General features: G+C 39.9%; 2 protein-coding genes across 2 annotated transcripts in view; one reads left to right on the forward strand and one right to left on the reverse strand.

Moving 5' to 3' along the window:
• Window positions 1–3,227: 3,227 nt before the first annotated feature.
• On the forward strand, window positions 3,228–8,476 carry mylpfa (myosin light chain, phosphorylatable, fast skeletal muscle a). The gene is made up of 7 exons (XM_061710910.1): window positions 3,228–3,381; window positions 4,018–4,113; window positions 5,920–5,995; window positions 6,092–6,196; window positions 7,123–7,201; window positions 7,293–7,341; window positions 7,633–8,476. The coding sequence occupies exons 1-7, from the start codon at window positions 3,379–3,381 to the stop codon at window positions 7,732–7,734; spliced, it is 510 nt and encodes a 169-aa protein (XP_061566894.1). The 5' UTR covers window positions 3,228–3,378; the 3' UTR covers window positions 7,735–8,476.
• Window positions 8,477–10,195: 1,719 nt separating this feature from the next.
• LOC133421358 (TBC1 domain family member 10B-like) overlaps window positions 10,196–22,229 on the reverse strand; it is a 13,069-nt gene continuing 1,035 nt past the window's right edge. Inside the window, exons 2-10 of the mRNA XM_061710878.1 lie at window positions 19,486–20,490; window positions 18,579–18,678; window positions 18,328–18,435; window positions 17,661–17,767; window positions 16,875–16,989; window positions 15,458–15,523; window positions 15,193–15,382; window positions 14,963–15,117; window positions 10,196–13,941 (exon numbers count right to left, since the gene is read on the reverse strand). Coding sequence (XP_061566862.1) covers window positions 13,012–13,941; window positions 14,963–15,117; window positions 15,193–15,382; window positions 15,458–15,523; window positions 16,875–16,989; window positions 17,661–17,767; window positions 18,328–18,435; window positions 18,579–18,678; window positions 19,486–20,471 — 2,757 coding nt within the window. The 5' untranslated portion in view covers window positions 20,472–20,490 and the 3' untranslated portion in view covers window positions 10,196–13,011. The remainder of the gene's footprint in view (window positions 13,942–14,962; window positions 15,118–15,192; window positions 15,383–15,457; window positions 15,524–16,874; window positions 16,990–17,660; window positions 17,768–18,327; window positions 18,436–18,578; window positions 18,679–19,485; window positions 20,491–22,229) is intronic.

A 22,229-nucleotide genomic window follows, 5' to 3' on the forward strand; every position in this document is an offset into this window, starting at 1 on the left:
TATAACACACACACACACATATATATCGATATATACATATATAACACATACACACACACACACACACATACATATATACACATACACATGCATTGTAAAAATAATTTGTTTATATTTGTTTTTAAACAAATATATTTAGGTTTTTTATATATATATTATAAATATATTTAGGGCTCACCTGTCAGATTTGACAGGTGAGTCACGCAGACACTTCGTTTTACAGCATCACCCCTGCTGCTGCTGTAACCCATCTGTCGCCCATAGAAACACTTGGGCCCTCGTGGCAGAACTGCGTGCACGAATAAACAAACGGGTAAAGTCAGTAAACCATGTCAGCTGAAATATCTGTGAAAAGTTTGACATATTTCTGAAGATAGCTCGTCACTCATGTTGCGTGGAAAGAAAACAGAAGATTCCCCACAGGACCAAAGAGAAAAGATTTAAAAAATTTTATTTTTCTAAATACAGTTAATGACATTGAACAATGATTAATGCATAATGAATGCATTAATCAATAGAATTGATTAATAGATTGAATTCTATTGCATTGCTTTAAAAACGTTTTTTTTCACATTTAATAGTTTAAAACCTAAAGAAAGAGTACATGATCAAAACAGAAATAGAGGCATGACAAATCAGAGAAGCTGAATTTTTCTTACATGAAGATGGACTGATATGATTGATATTATATTGATGCAGTGGACGCAAATACATGACATTTCTCAACAAAAAAAACTAAAACCTTTGAAAATATGCAAACACCGATGAACAAAGCGTCACATGCTTTCACATCCATCGTGTCAGCCTCACACTGGTGCTTGAACTCAGCTGAAAACGGCATCAAAGAGCATAACAGTGAACTTTAGATGCGTCTTCTTCTCACAAATTGTCCAGAAATCTACTTCAACCCCTTTAACGAGCTTGCTGTTTCTCCACACAGCTTAGTTAGCAGTCTTGGAGTTGTCGGATGAATCATGAAGTCAAAGTGGTGAATCATTAATGTGAGAGCAGAAGACCTTTGCAAGCCCCTGAAGCTGTGAGTGGAGGTCAGACTTGAGCGTTATTCACGTCAGCGCGGCGTCACTCTGAGCAGAGCGAAGGATTTGGGGTTTAGGAAACAACAGAGAGACACACGTCCAGTCCTGCAAGAAGCTAACGCTGTACATGTTTGGGCTCATCTAGGTCCGGATCTGTGTTGGTAGATTTCATCTCAATGATCAGACAGAAGTCTACAATAGCCACAAAAAAACCTCAAAATTAGTATTTTAACTGTTTTCAAAAATGTTTTTTGTATCATTATGGATACTACTTTTATCTCATTTTGATTTTATTTATATATTTTTGTATACATCTTTTTATGGGAGTGTTGCAGAGGCCTCAGAAATTAAGGTTTCAAAATCCGGCATTATGTGGATAATTTTAAAACTAGGGCCATTTTACAAATGTTGTACCATCACATTCACTGCATAAATGTTCAGTAGTCAACATTGGAAGACACACGTACTGCTATGGAAGCAGTTATACTGTATGCTGTTTTGTATGTGTAGTACTCAAAATGTAGTTTCAAAAACAGATTTCTCTTTTAAACTTGAATGTCTTCTGAGAAATTTGAGGGTTGTTTTAAAGCACAAAATGAAACCTTTTTTGTCTTCTTTGTTGCTTTACTACTCCATCAAAATAGAAAATGAACAGAAAACTTAATAGATGTTGTTCCTTTCATACGAATGCCTCGGGATAAAAGTGACCGGGAACAATAGGGCCCAAGAATAATGTTTGCATGGGTGTCCGACACTAAGATCTCGCTAATCCAGATCCCCGGAGGTGTAGAAACCAGCAAAGAACAAACACATGACTCATGTCCGGCTGTGACACTGTCAAGGAGAAGAGATCACAGACAGCAACAATACATTTAGCATAAAGACCAGATTAAAATATATATATATGAAATGAAAACAGCTCATCTCGTCTGTAAATTTTGATGTAAAAGATTAAAAAAAGCAATCGGAGGAAGCAAAAAAGGCCTTTTGCTCTCAAGAGCCGGTGCATTGGCAGACCATCACGTTTATTTAGCTATTTTGGTCGCGCTCAGCTGTCCCTTTTATGTTCTCCCTGGGAATGTCTGCAGCCTGCCAAGTAATCCCCTTATATTTAAGGGGGGGAACATGAGGGCTTGAGGGCGTGAAAGGAGGGGACGACAGGTGGGGAGGTTTTCCTCACTGTGGCCAATCAGCAAACACACCTTTGCAGTGATGAGAAAAAAGAAAAAGCAGCAGCAGCAGGAAGTAAAAGGATATGATTCATCCACGATGAATGACTTTCATTAAAATAACGTCACACAGCAATAAAAACAAAGGCCGTTTAGCTGTTGACGAGTACTTCCTTTAACTTTTAGGATATTTTGGGGCTTTGAAGTATATTTTTAAATGTGCAAATTCAGGACATTATTATGGAGTTTGGAAATCCCCACACTTAAAATAAAACAAGGTTTTATCATTTCAGTTTTAAATTAAAATGTGTTCATTCTTTGATTCATTTCCTTGATTTTGACACCTTATGCATATGTTTAACTTCCCAATTAAATATTATCAATTAATTAAGTGTATGAGGAAGTATATCCAAAGATTGGTAATTTTTTGATTTAGAGAATTATGTAAAACTCTGCATTGACAAGACTAGATGAAAACATTTCTTCTGTCATATTTGTCCCGTGTGTAAAGTTGTATTTCTGTTGCAGACATGTATACAGTGCATACAGTAAATCCTTGATTTCCTGAGCAAGATCCTGCCGTTATCACATAACATAACACAAACTTTCAGAAGTGACATTAACATCTTCGCAGCTTATAAAAAGCCGGCAGGGCCGTGTACATACAGGGTAAGAGCTGCATCGATAGCTCCGGGTCTAAGATATAACATCGCAATGGAAATCACAAACCAAAAATAAAGTCAGAGTCTCTTCGCAGCGCCTTTCTGCAGATGGTGGTGGACAAAAACGAGGGTGGAGGGACAGTGTCCTGAGGTCCAACTAAGCATTTATGTCCTGAATGTCCTTATTAGTCCAAGTGGGACTGTGAACCTGGTGCACAGTCCCTCGGCTATCAGATTCATTAATTCCAAGACTCCTGGGTCTATTTCTGATCTCCTGTAAGGCGATAGGCTGTCTCGCCATTCTGTCTCCTTCACGTTCGCCATCAGTTCTTTGCTCACCATCCTCTCTCCCACCCTCTCTCTTTTTATCCCCATCCAAACTTGAAGCTGCGCCTAAATATAGGCTGGCCTGCAGAGGGGTATATAAACCCCTGGGAATATACGTATACCGCGGCTTCACACTAGTTTGTCTTTCTTGATCATCCAGACCTCCACCCACAGTGTTCCAAGATGGTGAGTACCAGGGCACTTGCATCTGTGCTCTCCTCATGGAAATATCAACATGGGATTGGAGCCAGGCCTATGGATTTACTCTTCCTTTTGTCTGTTTAAGCGTGAAATAGACATTCAAGATTGATCAGTAGGTTTTGGACATTTATTTTGTGGATATTTTTGGAATAGCTGGAACTTGTGGCGATGCTATAATTTGGTGTTTGGGTACCAATGAGATGTTACTAGTAGTTGAAGAAAGTTTTATTCATAAATTGCATGCCAAAACCATAGTTATTCAGGAATGAAGTGGAGATAATCATTAAAGAATAGAACTTCAGTAAGAAAAAGCTTTTTATCAAAGTTAATGTTTGCACTTGAACTTGCAAGATGTTCAGTTTCCAACCTGAGAGGCAGGACCCAACTTAGGACATCTAACACTAATCCGAAATAAATAAGTAGAAATATAATGCATCCCAATTTAAGGCTCGTAAAAGTGATTTTTATCAGTTCTATTTATAAGGGTTATTTTAATTTAACTAATTTAATTAAATTAATTAATTTAATTTAATTTTGATTTAATTTTACTAATTTTATTTTAATAAAAGGTATCAATGTTAGAGTTATTTGTAGATTTAAGCCCTTGTTTTTGTCTTTCAGGCACCAAAGAAGGCCAAGAGGAGGCAGGCAGCATCCGATGGCTCCTCCAATGTGTTCTCCATGTTTGAGCAGAGCCAGATTCAGGAGTACAAAGAGGTGAGGTAGTCTCAAAACGCAGTGACACATCGTGCTTTTTCTGCTCCACGAGCATCACTCGTATCCGAATCAGTCAAAGCTCAAAGAAGCTTGAAAAGGGTGTGCTATCAAAGTTAGAGCTCGCGTTAGCAGCTCTTGGATCCATTTTCAGAGCAGTTGCTGCTTGGCATGCCTCCCCGTCTCCCCTGACGGTTTAATAAGAACATCATTAGGAGCGGTGCTGAAATATTTGACGCCATCTGCAGCTCTCCATATTTTCGCTCACCTTTGACCTCTTGCTAAGCTGTTATTGAAACTGCTCTTTGAGGCTCTTCCTGAAGGCCGAGTCGAACAACTGGGCCGCTATATTTTAACGCAGGAACAAAAGACACTTAATATTCTCAAAAGTTATATGATAAAAAAAAAAAACAACATATAAACAGCATGAGGAGAAAGTATAAAAGTGCTGCACAAGTGTTATGTGGGAAGTTCATTAAGATCCAGTCCTGCTGTGGAGAGATTGGATAATGATGATGGCAGGATTTTGAGGGTGTTGTCATGGGATACGCACCCACAAACACTGCCAGCATTCCTCCTCCGATATGTGATACGAGCTCCTTGAGCGCCACTTAGGGAAAATATGACTTGATGATGATGATGACCTTAGCACACTGGGCAGATGGAAAGATACCAGCAGGAGGGTTTTATTTGTAGCCATCAGTAAACCGCAGCTTGTGAGAGAGAGAGAGAGTAAGAAAGTGAGAGGGTTGGGAGACAGTTCAAGTTCAAGTCCAAGAGGTTATCTTAAGTTTCATGCACGTATTGCAGACTAAATCAGACAGCTGTTCGCTGGTGATACTTTCCCAAATTAACTTGTAAGAAATGAGCGAGGGCCACACCCCTCCAGCCCCCCCTTCACACGCTCAAGCCCCATCGGTGGGCTTGAGCTCACTTTCTGGGAGCAGCGTTTTTTTTTTTTCTTACACGGTATCCCCTGAGGACATTTTTACGACGGAGTATTAAGGCCAAACTAAGACAAAAAAATATATATAGGAAATTACGAGAATAAAGTCATAATATAATGAGAATAAAGTAGTAAAATTACGAGAATAAAGTCATAATGTTGCAAGAATAAAGTCGTAATAGAATAAACTCGTAATATTATGAGAATAATGTCGTAATATTACGAGAATAAAGTCGTAACATTACGAGAATAAAGTCGTAATATTACGAGAATAAAGTCGTAACATTACGAGACTAAAGTCGTAATATTACGAGAATAAAGTCGTAGCATTACGAGAATAAAGTCGTAATTTATGAGAATAAAGTGGTAATTTATGAGACCTCTAACAGGAAGAGCAGTCTTCTCCCTATGTTAAAATGAGGAATATTGAGCATCTTGTGAAGTTATATTTATATATTTAGAATATATTTAATATTACGACTTTATTCTCGTAATGTTACGACTTTATTCTCGTAATGTTACGACTTTATTCTCAAAATATTACGACTTTATTCTCAAAATATTACGACTTTATTCTGGTAATATTGTGTCTTTATTCTCGTAATTTTACGACTTTATTCTCATATTATTATGACTTTATTCTCGTAATTTCCTTTTTTTTTTTTTAGTTTGGCCCTAATACTCCGTCGTACATTTGTACGTCACCGTGTCAAAGATAGTTTCCAGCTGCCGCTGTAAGAGACCAAAAGCTGACAGAGGTGTCCAAAAAAGTGGGGTGACGGCTTCTTCATGTCTGTCCACAAAGACCGATCCTGTCCCTCGTGCTTTTGTTTGAGTATTAAACCCGGCATTTCCACCCCCAGGCCTTCACAATCATTGACCAGAACAGAGACGGCATCATCAGCAAAGATGACCTGAGAGACGTCCTGGCTTCAATGGGTGAGTTCTGATGGGCCGGGTCTTCACCGGTGGGACGAGTGGGTTTGTATCCGGTGACTTCTTCTCACCTTGATTCAAATTCTTTGCTCTGTTCAGGCCAACTGAACGTGAAGAATGAGGAGCTGGATGCCATGATCAAGGAAGCCAGCGGCCCCATCAACTTCACCGTCTTCCTCACCATGTTCGGAGAGAAGCTGAAGGGTGGGCATTGCTCTCTTACTCATAGGCAGTACTGGCGTTGAGGGGGGATGAGGGGGGAAGGCATCCCCCCTGTAATAAAAACGGACCAAATCCTCCCCCCTGTAAAACTGCCATCCCCCCTTTCCATCCCTTATGTCATTTCATCAATGATTGTGGTTTTACTGCTATTTCATCATTTACAGTCATCACCAGACAAATAACACCAGAAAAATAACTTATTTGACCATTTTCACCCTGTTTCAAGTAAATTTTCACTTGAAATAAGTAGGAAAATCTGCCAGTGGGACAAGATTTATCTTCTCATTACAAGCAACTGGCAGATTTTTCTACTTATTTTAAGTGAAAACAGGAGAAAATTGTTGTTTTTTCCAGTGATGAGTCTTGTTTTAAGTGTAATGAGATTTTTTTTTACTAAAATGAGACATTTTAACTAGAAATAAGACTAATATTCTTGTTAAGATTTTGAGTTTTTGCCGTGATCCATTTTACTTATCCTGTGAAGGACAGAGTCATATTGATAAGTTCAGAAAACCGTTTTTTATTTTTGTGTTTTAATGTATTTGATGTAAGCCCAGTGGATATTTAATGCTTACAGAAGGCTGCATTTAACTGCTGCTATGTCATTCCTGCAGTATTTCTGCAGGTGTTTTGGTCAGTGCTATTATTTGTAATATATTATATTATTTGTAATCAGCACAAATTATCTTTCCCCATATAATAAAATCCACCATCCCCCCTGATTTTTTTGTACAACTCGAGTACTGCTCATAGATGTGTTCTTTTATCATTTATATCTTTCTTTTTTCTTTTATATAAGTGCACTCATCCAAGAACTTGGGCAGATTTTTGAAAAAATGATGAAGCAGCTGGAGATAAAATACTGCTTCGGTTTTTTAAAACCCTCCACTTTCTCCTTCCCTTGTCAGGTGCTGACCCCGAGGACGTCATCGTCTCTGCCTTCAAAGTCCTGGACCCTGAGGGTACTGGAAGCATCAAGCAGGAATTGTGAGGATTAAAAAAAAAAAAAAATATGAGTTTACTTTCAAATATAATGGATGAATTTATAATCCCCTGAATGTTTCTTTGTCTAATGCAGCCTCCAGGAGCTCCTGACCACTCAGTGCGACAGGTTCACCCCAGAGGAGGTAAAATAAATCACCAAATCGTTCTTTTTGGTTGTTAGAGATCAATATATTCATGAAGGAAAGGAGGGAAAACTAAAACGAAGAAAGCATGGGCTCAGATTCCCAGAATTCATAGTGAAAATAAATAAGTTTAATGCTGTTTTTGGCTGGTTTTATCCTCAAGAAAGTCAATAAAGCCCAAAATATGTACATTCGATGCTAAAAAAACAACTGCAGGTTAATTTTTATATTTTGAGAAAATTCTTAGACGTCAAAAACGTATAAATTCCCCTCTCTGTTTCTTTCCATCAGATCAAGAACATGTGGTCCGCCTTCCCCCCCGATGTGGCCGGCAATGTAGACTACAAGAATATCTGCTACGTCATCACACACGGAGAGGAGAAGGAGGAGTAAAGAGAAATCTAGAAGACAAGAAAGACAGCTATCCCTTTGCTTTCTGCCTTACCTTACCTTTTCTTTCCTCCTCTTCCTCCCCCTTACCTGCTCTGGAAACCCGTGTGCTCAGCCACTCATGTTCAAACCAAAGGACTTGTCACAATGACACGTGAGGTGGTTGATGCCCATGACATGTCTATGTTTGCTTATGGGGAATAGAGATGATTTTCAATAAAATGATGCTGCAAAATAATTTGCAAACTCCAACAACTTCTCTTTCCTTCCTCTTCACCTCTTTCTGGCCTGCCGCTTAATCCTCTGAGGGGTTTGTGTGAATGAAACATTATCCCTGGGCCTCCCTCAGTATCTGGGGGGGTTTACCGGGGCGTCACCAACCACGAGGGCCTCATTCCAAATTTTGAAGACGTCCTCTTGGGTAGAGGAAGTGAGAAGAGGCAGAGCATCCTCAGATAACAAAAAGGAAAGAAAAAGAAAGTTGCACCAAGAAAGTTAGGGCAGCTTTCTTTTTCTTTCCTTTTTTTTTGAAAAGTGAAAACAGAAGAAGCGGAAGGAGAGGATGGAGAAAGGGACGAAAGAAACCATTCAAGTCTTCGATTTCTTTTCCCTCCATTCCTTCCAGCTTCTAGTAAATCACCTTTTTTTCCATAAGCTGTCTCACATCCAGCAACTTATCCTTAAATTTTCTCTGTAACGAATAAAAGGGACAAAATGTGAATAAAATCACTATCCTTTTGTATAATAGTGTCAATTCCGTGATTGTCTGAGACCTATACACACATCTGCTGACATCTGGTGGAGCTTTTTTACACCTGTATATTCAGGTGAAGGAACATTTGTACACTTAAATCCTTGGAAGAAAGGATATATGTTATAAAATAATATACATTACATTTAAACAAAAGTGGTTCACACTTTACCTGCATTTTCCGTCACAAGAAAAAGACTGCTTTTTCAAATTCCAGCAGAGGTTTTAGGGTCTGTTTTCTCCAGGATCTCCACTCCTACAGTCAAAAAACATGTGCATCAGGTTAATTGGTGATTTTAAATTGCCAATTAACTGGTGATTGTAAATATCTAGGCTTTTCAGGATGGTTTTTTTTTTGCTGTATCTATCATAACTTTCAGACTTAGACCTGGTCATCCTCTGAAATTATGTCATCACCCCCGGGCCTACTCGCTTCTTTTACCATTTATGATTTTTATCTCCCTTCGTTTGTAACCCTTATCATGAGATCTCATATAATTAACTGAGGACATATTAGAGTTTTCTATTCACCTTGTTGGTGCTGGGATATTTTTTTATTTTTTAGCAAGCCATTCCAATTTCCTTCAGCCAAACTCTTACACTTTAGTGAAAAACTTTGACTTCTTCTTTTGCTGATATGTGATTCATTGGTGGGATTGCTGGGCAAGTGCAATCCCACTTTAAATATTGTCAGAAAAAATAATAAGTATTTTCTTTAACCTGCTCAGAAGAGAGAATCTTTCCTCAACAGGTCTCAATTTATTTAATCAAAACTCAGGAAAAATGTGTCCTCTCTTAAGTCTCTTATACTCTTCGAGGTGAAGACATTTAATGTGGAGCTATGGTTTCTTTTTAGCTTTAACTCAAGACTAGGTTTTAGTGCAATTTCACTCACATACAATGTGGCACTTCACCTCACCATGGAAACCCCTGATGCTCAGAACTCGTCACCATGGAAACCCCTAGCTGCCACTCGTATTTCATCACCATGGAAACCTCTGACTCCCAGTCAGAATTCACAGTTGATCAACAGTTTCTCAGTTATATGGTATATTTACACTTTTTTTTTTAAGTTTTGTGCAGACTTTTAAGCAGTATAAGCTATACGACCAGCATTAGCAGAAATCCAACCCAAATGTCTCCAGGATTAATTGCTTAATCTAGTTTCTTTTTATATGAATTGTGTAATTAATGGACAATATTTGGTTTAATTACATGTTTAGTTGTTATAACCTCTTTTTTCCTTCTTTTTCACATGTGCCTCAGATTTTAGACGAAACTCTTGCTACAACCCATGTTGAGTTATTTGGGAGAAGTTTTAAGATCTTTGCATTGTAACAGCAGCTTTCTCATTCGCTCATTAGGATCTACAAGAAGCTGATTTAGATGCAACTTTTTTTGTCCTTTTATTTGACCTGGTGGATAAAATACATTTATTGCATCCATGTATTTTTTGTCTCAATATAAAACAGCTGAAGAAACTCACAAACTGGTGATTTTAGGTGGTATTACAATGCCAAATTAACTAAATAAATTGCAAAAACATGTCTTTATAGTAGCAACAGCTAACCTCTCCCTGTTAAAGAAGAATTTAGCCATAACTTTATTGTGATTTTCCAGGCATATGACAAGTCGTATGGTGTCACATGAGCAGCCAAAACTGAACTCTAAAACAAACAAAAAAAACCCACACAGAGACCATAATGATTTAATATATTATGGTTTATTATTCATCACAATTGTCATTATTGTCATTAATTATAAATACAACAGTTGTCGATCTGAAGGAATGAATTTATTTAGCTATGATTCTATTTCACTTCCGCCAGAGTGAGAGTGACATGTAAACTTAAAGACACAAAAGACATAACGGCATGGCAACAACAGCTGAGACACGTTTTTATTGAATCAGTGGAGTCCTTCCCAATCAAGTGTAGTAACTTCAGCATTAATGAGGAGACGCACATAAGACAGGAAGATGGAAGTGGGTCGTTTATGTTGTTGTCGTTTGAATTCATCCTCAATGTTGCAGAGCTGAGTCTAGAATCGACAGCTTGTGTCAGATTCTTTTGATCGTCTCCAGTTCTTCCAATGAAAAGGCTTTGATCAAGATGTGAGCAGTGAGGAGGTATTGCTCATTAAATATCGGCCCGCTGAGGAAAAAAAAACACCTACTTGAAGCACTGGTTTTCGGTTTCCCACCGCGATCAAATCAGTGCCGCCGCCACCACATGCACCATGGTCATAATGGAAGACGGTTTGCATAGATGCATTTGGAGTTACCCGCACAAACCCAGCACCGGTCTGTGCCTTCATCAGCGTCCAAATAGAGTAGGGACCGTGTGTGACATTTATATTACTATGCAAGTGGAAAAACAATGACTACAGAGGACATGTTACGCAAATTTCCTCTAATTGTAAACTACGAAACGGTACAGTTAAAAAGCATCATTGTGTTTATGCCACCAAATGGTTTCGAACTAACTGACCAGCACTTCTCATAGTATACTGACGGGGTTCGGTGCCATTTCATGTAGGCATAAATATGTTACAGTACAGAAACACTGAGTGTAAATAGATTAGGGAGTTAGTTCATAAGCCATTATGAATGTTACAACACAACTTTGTGGGACGGACGTACTAAAGAATTTCAATTAAAGAGAGATTCAAAGTTCATAAATCACCTCTTAGTATATTATACAGTTCAGACCTTTTTCCTCCCAATGGTCCTGCCCGGATCACTGATCTAAATGTTCTGTTGGAGGTCCTTTTTTTTATTATTTTCCCACTCAACTTCTATTTAATACTGCACTTTGATAAACTGGAGACTCGTGAACCTAATGCAACCAAACCAACAATGACAGTAGACCCTAAAAAAAAAAAAAAGTGAAAACATGCATTAAGTTTGTCGTGTAAAAGCAGAGGACTCTTCACATGCCAAGGAAAGAAAAGAAAAAGAAAGGAAATAAATCCTCCTGCAACTACACTTTGTAGTCAGCCTTCATTCCAGTCACCAGGTGTTTGTTCCTCAAATAGAAAAATAGTAAAATTGAAAATAATTAATAATATACTATGTTGATTAAATTAACCACTTTGTACATACTGTACATACATCATAGCCCACGGGTCAAAGACCAGAGATTAATGCTACATTGGCACACCTGGCAGCTCCAGTCAAGTGGCTTCTGATACAGGTAGGTCCTCAAGGCAGAGATTTCAAACTGTTGAGACCAGTTTCTCCAAGACACCACGCACACGGAGTCATCAAGTTCTGTGGTGCTTCGTGATGAAATCATAAGTGCAAAAACACATCCTTCGTTAGTTTAAGATACTTCAAATCACATTCCAATAGGTACAGGAACTGTTAATCAACTTCTGACTGAAATTTGGCGGAGTTCAAACGCACACGCTATTTTACCCAATTAAATCTAAATCAATGCCAGTTTTTACAGGACATTTGGTCTGCTTGACATTTTGCACATCTATTGCACGTGCATTTTTTTCAAACAAGCAGTTTTCTTGTGAATTATGTGACGACTTCTTTGTTTTGTCCTTTTCTGCAAAATTCAGTTTCAGATACAATAAATATGGATCCAAGCCTGAAATAAAAGAAAATAACACTATACATGTTCCCCTTATTTTGTTAGGAGGGGGGAAAAATAAGTCTATTTGTACTCGTCCCTCTTTCCAACTGCAACCGGCCTCAGATCGATTCCGATCGTGGAATAAAGTCATTGTTTGGAGAGAAAGAAAAGAGATGCAATTTTTGTTTGATCGGAGACAGAAAGCAGGCAGAGGGAGAGCACATACGACATTAACACTTTTCACTATACTACTAAGGCACACACTCACTCACAACACTTAACAAGACAATAAATACATCCTGAACAAGACAAATAGCATTTCTGCTTTCAGTGCCTGCATTTGAGATGACTTCAAGGGGTTTTTGCTTAGTATTTTTTTCCCAGGATATCCAGATAGCCTGTCCAAGGATAAGACTCGACAGGAGGGATGGAGTGTGAACAAATTCCTATGAACTGTAGCTATACTTTTAAATAATTAACGTGATCTATGGCACTATTTCTGAAAATATTCACTTCAACAATCCCTTGCAATCTCTAGCAGTTTCCATCAATCTTATCAAAATAACATTAATTAAAAAAAAAAAAAAAATGAAATAATTCAAACTAAAAGAAAATGACTGTAAATTTCTGAAAGAAAACAAAAGTTCAGGTTCACAGCCTGTGCTCCAGTTGAAGAAGGATGTTTATCCCATGTCAATAAAACTCAGTGAAAAATAAAGCATTAAGCAGGAAGCGAAATGCCCCTCTTGGTGCTATTAAAACCATGAATCCAGTCGTCTCCTCCGTAGTCCTTGAACTGCATTAAGTGGATTGATGCGTGATACAGGAAGCCATCCCATTTTTTGTATTAATTATTCCTTCTGTTCTTTAGGTCTTTTGTCCTTTGACCTCTTTTTATTTTTTGTTCAGCCTCCCTTTTCATTATCCTGATAAAAGGGGTGAAAGCTAGGCCGAATCCTTCGCTGCTGTCGCTCCGTTTTTGTCCTCTGCGTCTCCGCCCACTTTTTCCTTTTTCTTCCCCCCTTTCTTCTTGTCTTTTTCTAGCCTCTCCTTCTCTTTCTTAAGCCTCTCCTTTTCAGCCCGCTCCTTCTCCTTCTTTTCCTTCAGTTTTTTCTTCTCATCCTCCTTTTCTTTCTTCTTATCGTCTTTGCTCTTCTTCTTCTTCTTTCCTTCCTCCTCCGCAGCCCCGGCGTCGGCCGTCGTCGGCGTCGCCTCCCTCTGCGCGTCCGGGCACGGCTGCAGGGGGGAATTGTTTGCGGTGGGAGAGGGGAGGGTAGGGGTGATTTGCTCGGAGACGGTCTTGCCCGAGGGGGCCAGAGTGTTGGGCGGGACAGTGCTTTGGGCGGGTGCCGGAGACGCAGGACGGCCCTGTGCCGCGGTTCCCCCCGCAGCTCGACTCGGGCCTTGGGAAGACCCGGCTGCATCGCCGACCAGAGGACTCTGAACGTGGGAGGCTGCCGCCCTCTGACCTGCCGTCGGAGGCATCGGAGGTTTATGACTCGGGCCTCGGCTCGGGCTCGACACGGCTGCGGGTGGAGAACGCGGCGGCAGCGCCTCCATTCCCGAAGGCCCAGAGAAAGACATTTTTTTATTGTGGGACTGGAAAGGAGCTTTAGACTTGCGGAAACCAGGCAGCGAGAGGAGGCTGGAGGAGGCCCGGAGGGGTCCTGGAGGCGGGATGGAGCTCCCGAGGAAAGACAGGCTCCCACCGGAGCTGATGGAGGAGGCACGCCGCTTATACTCGTAGATGGCTCTGGTACCGTGGAGGCGACGGACGGGCTGGTGCGTCAGCTCCCCTCGCGACTCCCTCCATTTCCTCACCTGAACGCTACATTCCCTCTCAATGAGTGCCTCGGTCACCGGGAGCGTAATGATCTGGAAAACCAGCACGTAAGACAAGAACGAGATAGACAGAGGAAGTAGAGAGTGGTTGGCCAGGCACTGCATGAAAAAGTGACTCATAACTCGTGTCTATGAGTAAAAACAGAAGCATTATCTGGAGAATGGGTGCATTTAAGACAGGGGTGTCAAACTCATTTTGCTTGGCGGGCCGGATTTGACCAATTTTTTTCTCGCGGGCCGCACGCTCAAAATAACAAAAACGGTGCGAAAATTATTTTTTCTAATTCTTTTTTTTTTACTATTGTTATCTAATCCAATATCAGTTTAGTTAATTTTAAAGGAAATATGCACTTTGTTTACACTCTAATTATGTAAAATATATTTCTTCAGGATCTTTTCTTGAAATTTCTCAGGTTTTTTTTCAAATTATGTAAGATACTTTTAATATAATTTTACAAAGATAAACAGAAATAAGTATGTTTTTTTTATATTTAACTTTTTTTGATAGGTAATTTAATTAAAAGCAAATTCTTTCTTATTACATCCGAGAGTGTTTCTTTGTGATTTAGAGATTTTTCCAGTACAATTAAGTGTATTTATTTTTAAAAATTGGCGCAGATATTTACGCCAGAGTGCCGAAAAAGTCAGCACTTCTTTTTTAACTGTTTTACTTTGTCACTATCCTCGTATTCAAAACTGAAATTCTCTGAATAAATATGTTCTATCATCTTTTTTAGCAGTGATATTTTTCCTGCGAAAATATATAATAGTAGTCAGTTAATAAAATAACGACCGTCTACAAAGAAATAAAATCGGCAAATGCATTCTACAAAACAAAAACAATGTCGAAAACTGCTCTCTTTGTGGAATAACGATGGATTTGTAAAAGAAATATATTATCGGATATGCTGCGATTCATTGCAATTATTTATGCCTTCCTTTTTAGTAAATTAACATTTCGTTTTTTTGCATTGGAAACTTCTTGCGGGCCGCATGAAAACCTCTCTCGGGCCGCACATTTGACACCCCTGCTTTAAGAGACGGAGAGACCCACCTCCTGTACTAATATGTCCTCTCGAATTAGGTCGGGTGCGATGTTTCTTAGACGTTCCATGGTCTCGTACATGCCCTGTAGTTCCCGCAGCTTATCCACTGATCCAAGCATCTGTTTTAGCAGCACCAGACCGACACGAAACACGATCTTAACTCCTGCAAACAGAGAGCTGCGTTCAAGTTTCCGTCAAACCGCAAAAGGAAAAATAACAACCAGATTCAGAGTTATACCTTCACAAAAAAACATGTCCCATACGCGCAGCACGGAGGACCACGGCAACGTGCGGGAGAAGATGCACATGAACCACTCGGTCATGTACAGAATTGGATCAATCTTGAACTTCTTAAGATGCCGGTATGCCATCGGACACGTGCGCCGAAGCAGAGAGAAGAAGATCTCGCCATCCAGCTGTATCGCTTCCTGGAAGAGAAAGATGGTTCATCAGCAAAGATGAGAAACCATCAGGACAAGCACTGAGACTGTTCAGACACTCACCAGTCCAGCGCTGTAGTAGCCCGGGAGATACTTCTCACATATCTGGACAAGGCACCAAAAAGCTTGCTGCAGAACAGAACCAAATCACAACGACCATCCGTTAATTAAATCACAGTGCTGCTTCTTTCTGTTTCGCGCCGAGCAAATGTGAAAAATCCTTCTTTCAAGTGCAGGATTATGCAAGAACTCAACAGTTTCATAATCCAGTGTTACCGACAGAGCAAGTTGACGATGATGTAATCATATTATTCATAGACAAAAAATGGAAACGAAGAAGTGCGATCTTGTGAAAGTTAAGAGGAAAAATAACTCCAAATAAGTCCTTTTGTTAAACTCACATCTGCCGTGATTTGAAATCACAAGAACACTTTAAAGGGGACCTATCATGGCATCAAATCCCTATTTTAAACAGGCTTTGAATGTCTTAAAAACAAACTTTTGATTGTTTTTGCTAAATAAATTAGAAGTTCAGCCTCTAAACCATGTCTTTATCATCCTATGAGGGATTCTGAGTGGGCGGGGCTATGATAATGAGGCTCTGTGCTGATTGGCTGCCTGAATGACGCGATACACCGCTACGAAAAAATGGCGGAAGCTCCGGCCGGCGGAGTTACACCGTGTCCTAACTGCATGCGATGCGAGCGAGTGTCAGCGACAAAATCAATTCCATCCATCCATTTGCTTTATTTTCTATTGGACTGTCCTAACTGTCCGCAGCGACGCGGTGCGCCGTTTTGAGCTGAAAATTTGTCGGACGCCCTGCTTCTATTTTCTTCCCGGCTGATCCAGTTAGTTAAAATGAGAAGTTATCTCTATGATTCCTCCTCATTTCACTACAAAAACCTCAATAAAGTGGCAGCTGCTGGAGGGAGATGGACAGAGAGTGTCCGATGTCACGCAGTGCGACGCGATAGTCGGACGTTCGCATGCAGTTATGACATGGTGTTTAGTTGTGGGCGTGGTTTGCATTTTGGTTACGTAACGAAAGGGAGCAGAATCTTAACGGCTCGTAGATCCACATCACACTGGACGGCTCATCCGGGCGGCTGTACAGACACTGCAGAATTTGGTTTCTTTCCTCCTTCTCTGAGTTGGCAGGTTGAGGGGAGACCACTTTATATATGTTAAAGCAAGAAAAAACCTGTTTTTGATAATAGGTCCCCTTTAACTAGATAAACACTCAGCAAGTGTAGTGAGGTCAGAGGACTGAAGCCACACCCGATACCCAGAAGACGCTTTACCAATGATCAGTCATCCTGCTCCACATTAAAAAGCAAGAAACTCCCATTTAAATAAGGATGAAAAAGTAAAGTCTCAGCTTTGTTCTGCTTTTTTACTCCCTTTTATCATGCAGTGTCAGATAAGTAGAGACAGGAGGCCACGACTGAATCAACACATACTCATGGGAACCTCTCACCTCAGCAGGCATGTGCATGAGCAGTACAGCCGCCACCGGCGCCTGGGCCTGGCAGTAGCCCTCATCCGGCCGGTAGATGGTGTAGGCCTTCAAGATTCGGTACAGATCCTGTTGTCTGCATGAACAATGACAATCACCAAGTGGTCAACAGGGTGAATTTTGGTGTAAACACTCCCCATCCAAACTAATCCATCTAATTCTCTGCATCTTTTTCCCTATTATGCTTTATCAATAACAGTTTTCTTCTCCACACACATCTCTGCCCCGTTTTATGTAGTTTAATGTGTTGTTATGCATATCCATCAGTAAATTATGTTTAGTTTGGTATAGTGTACACACATTTATTGCACAAATCCATCCGTATGTCATGTTGATGGAATAAACCCACTGCCTTTATCTCCACATATTTTTTACATACAACCTGCACTTGCTGCTTATTGTACTTCTGATTAGATCCTACGCTGCGTTTCATTGCTCTGTACTGTACAAGTGCAATAACAGAGTTTAATCTAATGCAATCTGATACATTTTCAAGTAGAGGATGTTTGCTTTAAGTGTTAAGAGTGCAGGTGAGGTGTTTCTTATAGACTCAGATTACACTTGTAGATGTCCTGTGGCCATGGCCTGCATCCTCTACAGAAGTCGATTATTAGGTATCGTGGTACTAGGTACTACTTGCCCCAAGTATTAAACATTGAGTAGTTTGCACCTTCAAGTGTCATGTTTTTATTTTTAATGCATATTTAATAAGGAAAATAAAAACAAAAACAGTGCAGATAATTTTACCCATGACCACCACGAGCAGCAAACATTTCATGAAAGGGGAACTGCCGGTGAAGATCCTTTTCTATGATGTCCAGCCATTTAGCTTCACCTGGCTCCCGCTCTAGTTCCTGCATGAAAAAAATAAAATAAAAAAATATATATATATAAAAAAATTACTTTCAATTCATTATTGTGGCCATTAAAGTAAATTACAATACGAAGACCTCTTAAAAAAAAATTAAAAAAAATCTGACTTAATGGAAAAAAACTCAAAACAAAATGCAAATGATAAACGATCTGTCATGTAACAGACATAAGAGTACATAAACTGCTGAGTGCCACGCTGGGCAAGGCCAGACCATCCTGTTTGGGACAAAGATGCAGGCCCCTTACAGGCAGGATTACCATTCCTGATAAGAGGCTTACAGCTCTCTTGGTCTGCGCCTGCGCCCCTTCAGCACCCCTGGAGCTGAAATTGCCCTGTTCAGTAGAACCCACTTACAGCCAGTTACTCAGTCAAAACATTACAGCTCATTCTTTACTCTTCAAGGACCTCATTTAAAGGAAGAAAAATAAAATAAAATCTTTTTTTTCCATTGTTTGACTATGAAAATCCAAGACTACCTTTTTTTCTTAAAAAAAAATAATTAAGAAATAATTAAAGAATAAATAAAAAAACAATTCCCACATCAAATTTCCCAGGGTTGGCCTCCAGGAGCTCTTGGCTGTTGGAGAGCAGCTGCCAGGCTCTGGCCCTGAGAGAGGATGGGACTCCCTTCCTGCAGCGCAGCTTCACCTGAGGTAGACACACATTAACCATCATTTTCTGCCAGGTATGACCAATGTATATTGATCTAGGGCACACTGAAACGTTGCCATTCACTTACAGTTCTCATTCATAATCACTCACAAATCCTAACAGAGTGTTGGCATGCATACCTTCTGGAAACGATGTTTGATCCACTTATCCCAGTGGGTGAACATATCAAGCCATTTCAGTTCCCTCTGCCTAGCAACTTCAACTCGAAGTTCCTTTTCGCTGAAATAGTGAGTAATAAAAAGATGACCCCATCACTGACAGAAAAGGGAAGTTGCTTTTCCTCTTCTCATAATCCTAAATTACGGCTAGATATCTGTTATTCTAGTGACATGAAAGTATTACTACACTTTCTGTGTTTCCACAACATTATGCTGAATTCCTCAATTACACAACAACCACAAAAAAAAGGGTGATCAGAATGCCCCGCCATTACTAACAGTACATCGGTAAAAGTTTAATTATTAGTGGAAGTGCAATTAGCCTATCTGATAAACGGAAGCAAATCTGACAAAAAGAGAAGAGGGCAGTTGGGTGTGGGGAGGGTGATGCCACAGACGCACAAAGTCAGTACATATTGAGTCACAAAAGCGCTCTCAGCATTATCTGAGTCAGACCAAGGGGAGATAAAGGACAGACAGATATGTTTAGTGCAGCAGAGAAAAAGAGGAATACAATAATGAGAGGCTCAGACTAAATAAAGAAGATGGGTAAGACAAAAAAAAGGAGGATCTCTCTGGGTCAAATAGGCCAACTTTTTAAAAGGAAGGTGGCTGAGCAGGATGTACATTTATCTGTAAAAATCCATGTATGTGGCCTTGATTGTATATCATATTACAAACATTCTGGATGGAAAAATCACAATAAAAACAAATATCTTTGTTTCACTTACACACGCTCACACCCACTCTGTAAATGTGTTTAAGAATATTGTAAATCTTGATGCTTAACGTTATAAAAATTAGTCAGTTGTACGGATTTGAAAAATAGCAGGGCGAGTGAATGATTAACACAAGTCTGATTGCTCACCTTGCTTCGCTATACTGATTCCCACCCAAGAAGCCGTATTTATCAGTGCGCCTGATGGTCAGGCCGTTGATCTCAGAGTCGGAGCCCACGGAGCTGCCGTCTTCTCCCAGTCCAGACAGGGACTCCAACGTTCCAGACATCAGGCTGGCGGATTCTAGATAGCTGAGGTTGTCAGGGGCGGCCCGCCGGCTGGGGTTCGGTAGGGGGATGCATGGCTCGTGAATCAGCGGGACAGGAGGGCTAGCGGGCCCAGCTCTGGTGGGGGTTTCGGGAAGTTCTTCTTTTGTGGCCTCACTGGCAACGTCTGGTTTCGGGGGAAGAGGAGGAGGAGAAGGGTCGCTTTCAGGTTTTTGTGCTTGCGGGAGAGACGGAGGTTTCTCCTCATCGATTGTTGATGTTGCTGCAGAAGCAGGTGTAGCACTTGAATCCCCCTCCGATGGTTCTCCATCGTCCAGGACAGGGTTTGGGTTTTTAGTGACATGCACGCTGGGGTACAGATTTGGGCCGGGATTAAGATCAGAAGGGGATACCTGTAGCTCTTTCCTCAGAGCTGAAGGCTCGCTCGCCAGCTCTGACGTTTCAGTTTCAGTATCAGTATTCAAGAGCTCCACAGCAGCTGGGCCACTGGTCATTGTCTCCTGTTTATTCACAAGAGATCCAGCCTCCGTTTCCTTCCTCGTCGATTCCTCTCTTTGTGGAACAGACTCATTTAGCGACGATGCGAGAGCAGTCTCCGCAATGAACTCTGCAGGACTTGTGGGCAGGTGGGGGGTCAAGGGGGAACCCCCCGAGAGTGTTGCAGGAGTGCTTCCAGACAAAGCTTTGTCATTGTAAAGGGAAGACTTGGGTATGGGCATTTCCTGCACAGCCTGGGGAACGGGGTTGCTTGAAGCAGGGAGTACTGACGAAGACGAACTGATGGATGGAGCTGCATGATGATCACCCAATGAAGGTGGCGATGGGGAAAAAGTAGACAGCTCAGCCATGGCTCTACCCTGATCTCTCCTTGGAAAATAGAGAGAAAATAAAGGTGAGTTTTCTTTATCAATCAAACTAGTATTCATTCAATCACAAGTGCAGTATTTGGGGAAAAATGAAAAGTTTCCATCATTTCCCTAGATCATAAACAGAGGTCCCAATAACAGTTTTTTTGCTGATTCCAATTACCTCAAAGGTTGATTTTGAAAAAATTACATTAAAATCATCAGCAATAAGAGATAACAGGAGCTGCAGGATGAATACTCTACTGGCTTTAGCTTTTTTAGCCTCTTAACATGTCTTAGCTTCATAACAGTGAGTATGCCCAGCAAGGTGACGTTGTTTTGATTGACAGATTCGGTTCATTATTTGAAATGTTTTGGTTGTTGTTAACCCCAATTTATATATGTTTTGCCTTGTAGGCTGCCAAAAACTCCTCCTGCGTAACTGTTTTCATGATGATGCAGGAGGGGAAAGGGATTTATCAGTATTCCGATTTTTCAAGGTTGTGCATATAATGTGCCCATAAAAAAAAACACCACCAAAACAAACAAATAAATAAAATAAAAATAATATCAGTCAGACCAGAATGACCAATATCAGCAGCCAATATTGGCCACTACCAATTAGAATTGGTCAGATGTTCCATGTTCTGGGTCTCTGGAAAGCGTCTAGAGACAACATCTCTTGTATTAGACGCTATATAAATAAAATTGAATTGAATTGAATTGAATTAGATGAGAATCCTCTGATCCCAATTACCACCTGGTTGATCGGTGAATCACTAAATAAAATAAAATAAAATAAAGAGGTGACATAAGCAGATATCCTTCAACATCCAACAACCACAGTGATTTGAAAGGGTAATTTTTCACTAAAAGAAATAGTCAAAATGACTCATAAATAGAATTTGATATTTCCTATAAAACAGCAAAAAAAAAGCACATACAAGTCCTGAACTGCGTCTGAAGTTTGTTGAGATGCCCATTTATTTCTTTGCTACTATAAACCTCTTATTGAACTGAATGATGACATCTTTTAACAGATGCCTCTAACCATGATTCATCTTCCTCATGCAATCATGCGATTAAGTGACAAATACACCTTTCTATAAGACAAAAGACTTAATGAGAGATTACATAAAAATCAAAGTAATCTAACACCCAAACAGTGTCAGTCAATTTGACATTTTTATGGGTGAAAAACTGCCCTTTCAAATCACTGAAGGGTGTTGGATCGTGAAGGATATTTGCCTATTTCACCTAACAAGCATTAATCATGCGATTAAGTGACAAATACCCCTTTCTATAGTTTTCTATAAGACAAAAGACTTAATGAAAGATTACATAAAAATCAAAGTCAACAACCACTTGGGAGTTTTATTTCTATCATCTAACAAAAGTGACCAGCCAGCCAGAGTACCAGGTGTAATAAAATAGACCGCGGTTGAATTGGTTTGATATTGGATATTGGATATTGGACATTAACACCCATAAAACTTGTGATACATACCACTGATTTTGGTCAAACCACTTGTGATGTGTTCATGGTCATCTCTAGATTATATATCACAAAACAGTAATTATTAAAAAAATCTTAAAAAAAAAAAATCATATATATGGGCTGATTTAAAAATCATATTATGGGCTGATTTAATGTGGTTTAATGAATTCAACACCCATAAAACTTGTGATACATACCACTGATTTTGGTCATATTGCTTGTGATGTGTTCATGGTCATCTAGACTATATATCACAAGAGAGT

This window comes from Cololabis saira, chromosome 21 (genome assembly GCF_033807715.1).
Source record: "Cololabis saira isolate AMF1-May2022 chromosome 21, fColSai1.1, whole genome shotgun sequence".
Classification (NCBI taxonomy): Eukaryota; Metazoa; Chordata; class Actinopteri; order Beloniformes; family Belonidae; genus Cololabis; species Cololabis saira.

Coding starts and splice junctions, on each gene's coding strand:
- mylpfa (XM_061710910.1), top strand. Junction 4,114..5,919: donor AGATTCAGGAGTACAAAGAG/GTGAGGTAGTCT, acceptor TTCCACCCCCAG/GCCTTCACAATCATTGACCA. Junction 7,342..7,632: donor ACAGGTTCACCCCAGAGGAG/GTAAAATAAATC, acceptor TCTTTCCATCAG/ATCAAGAACATGTGGTCCGC.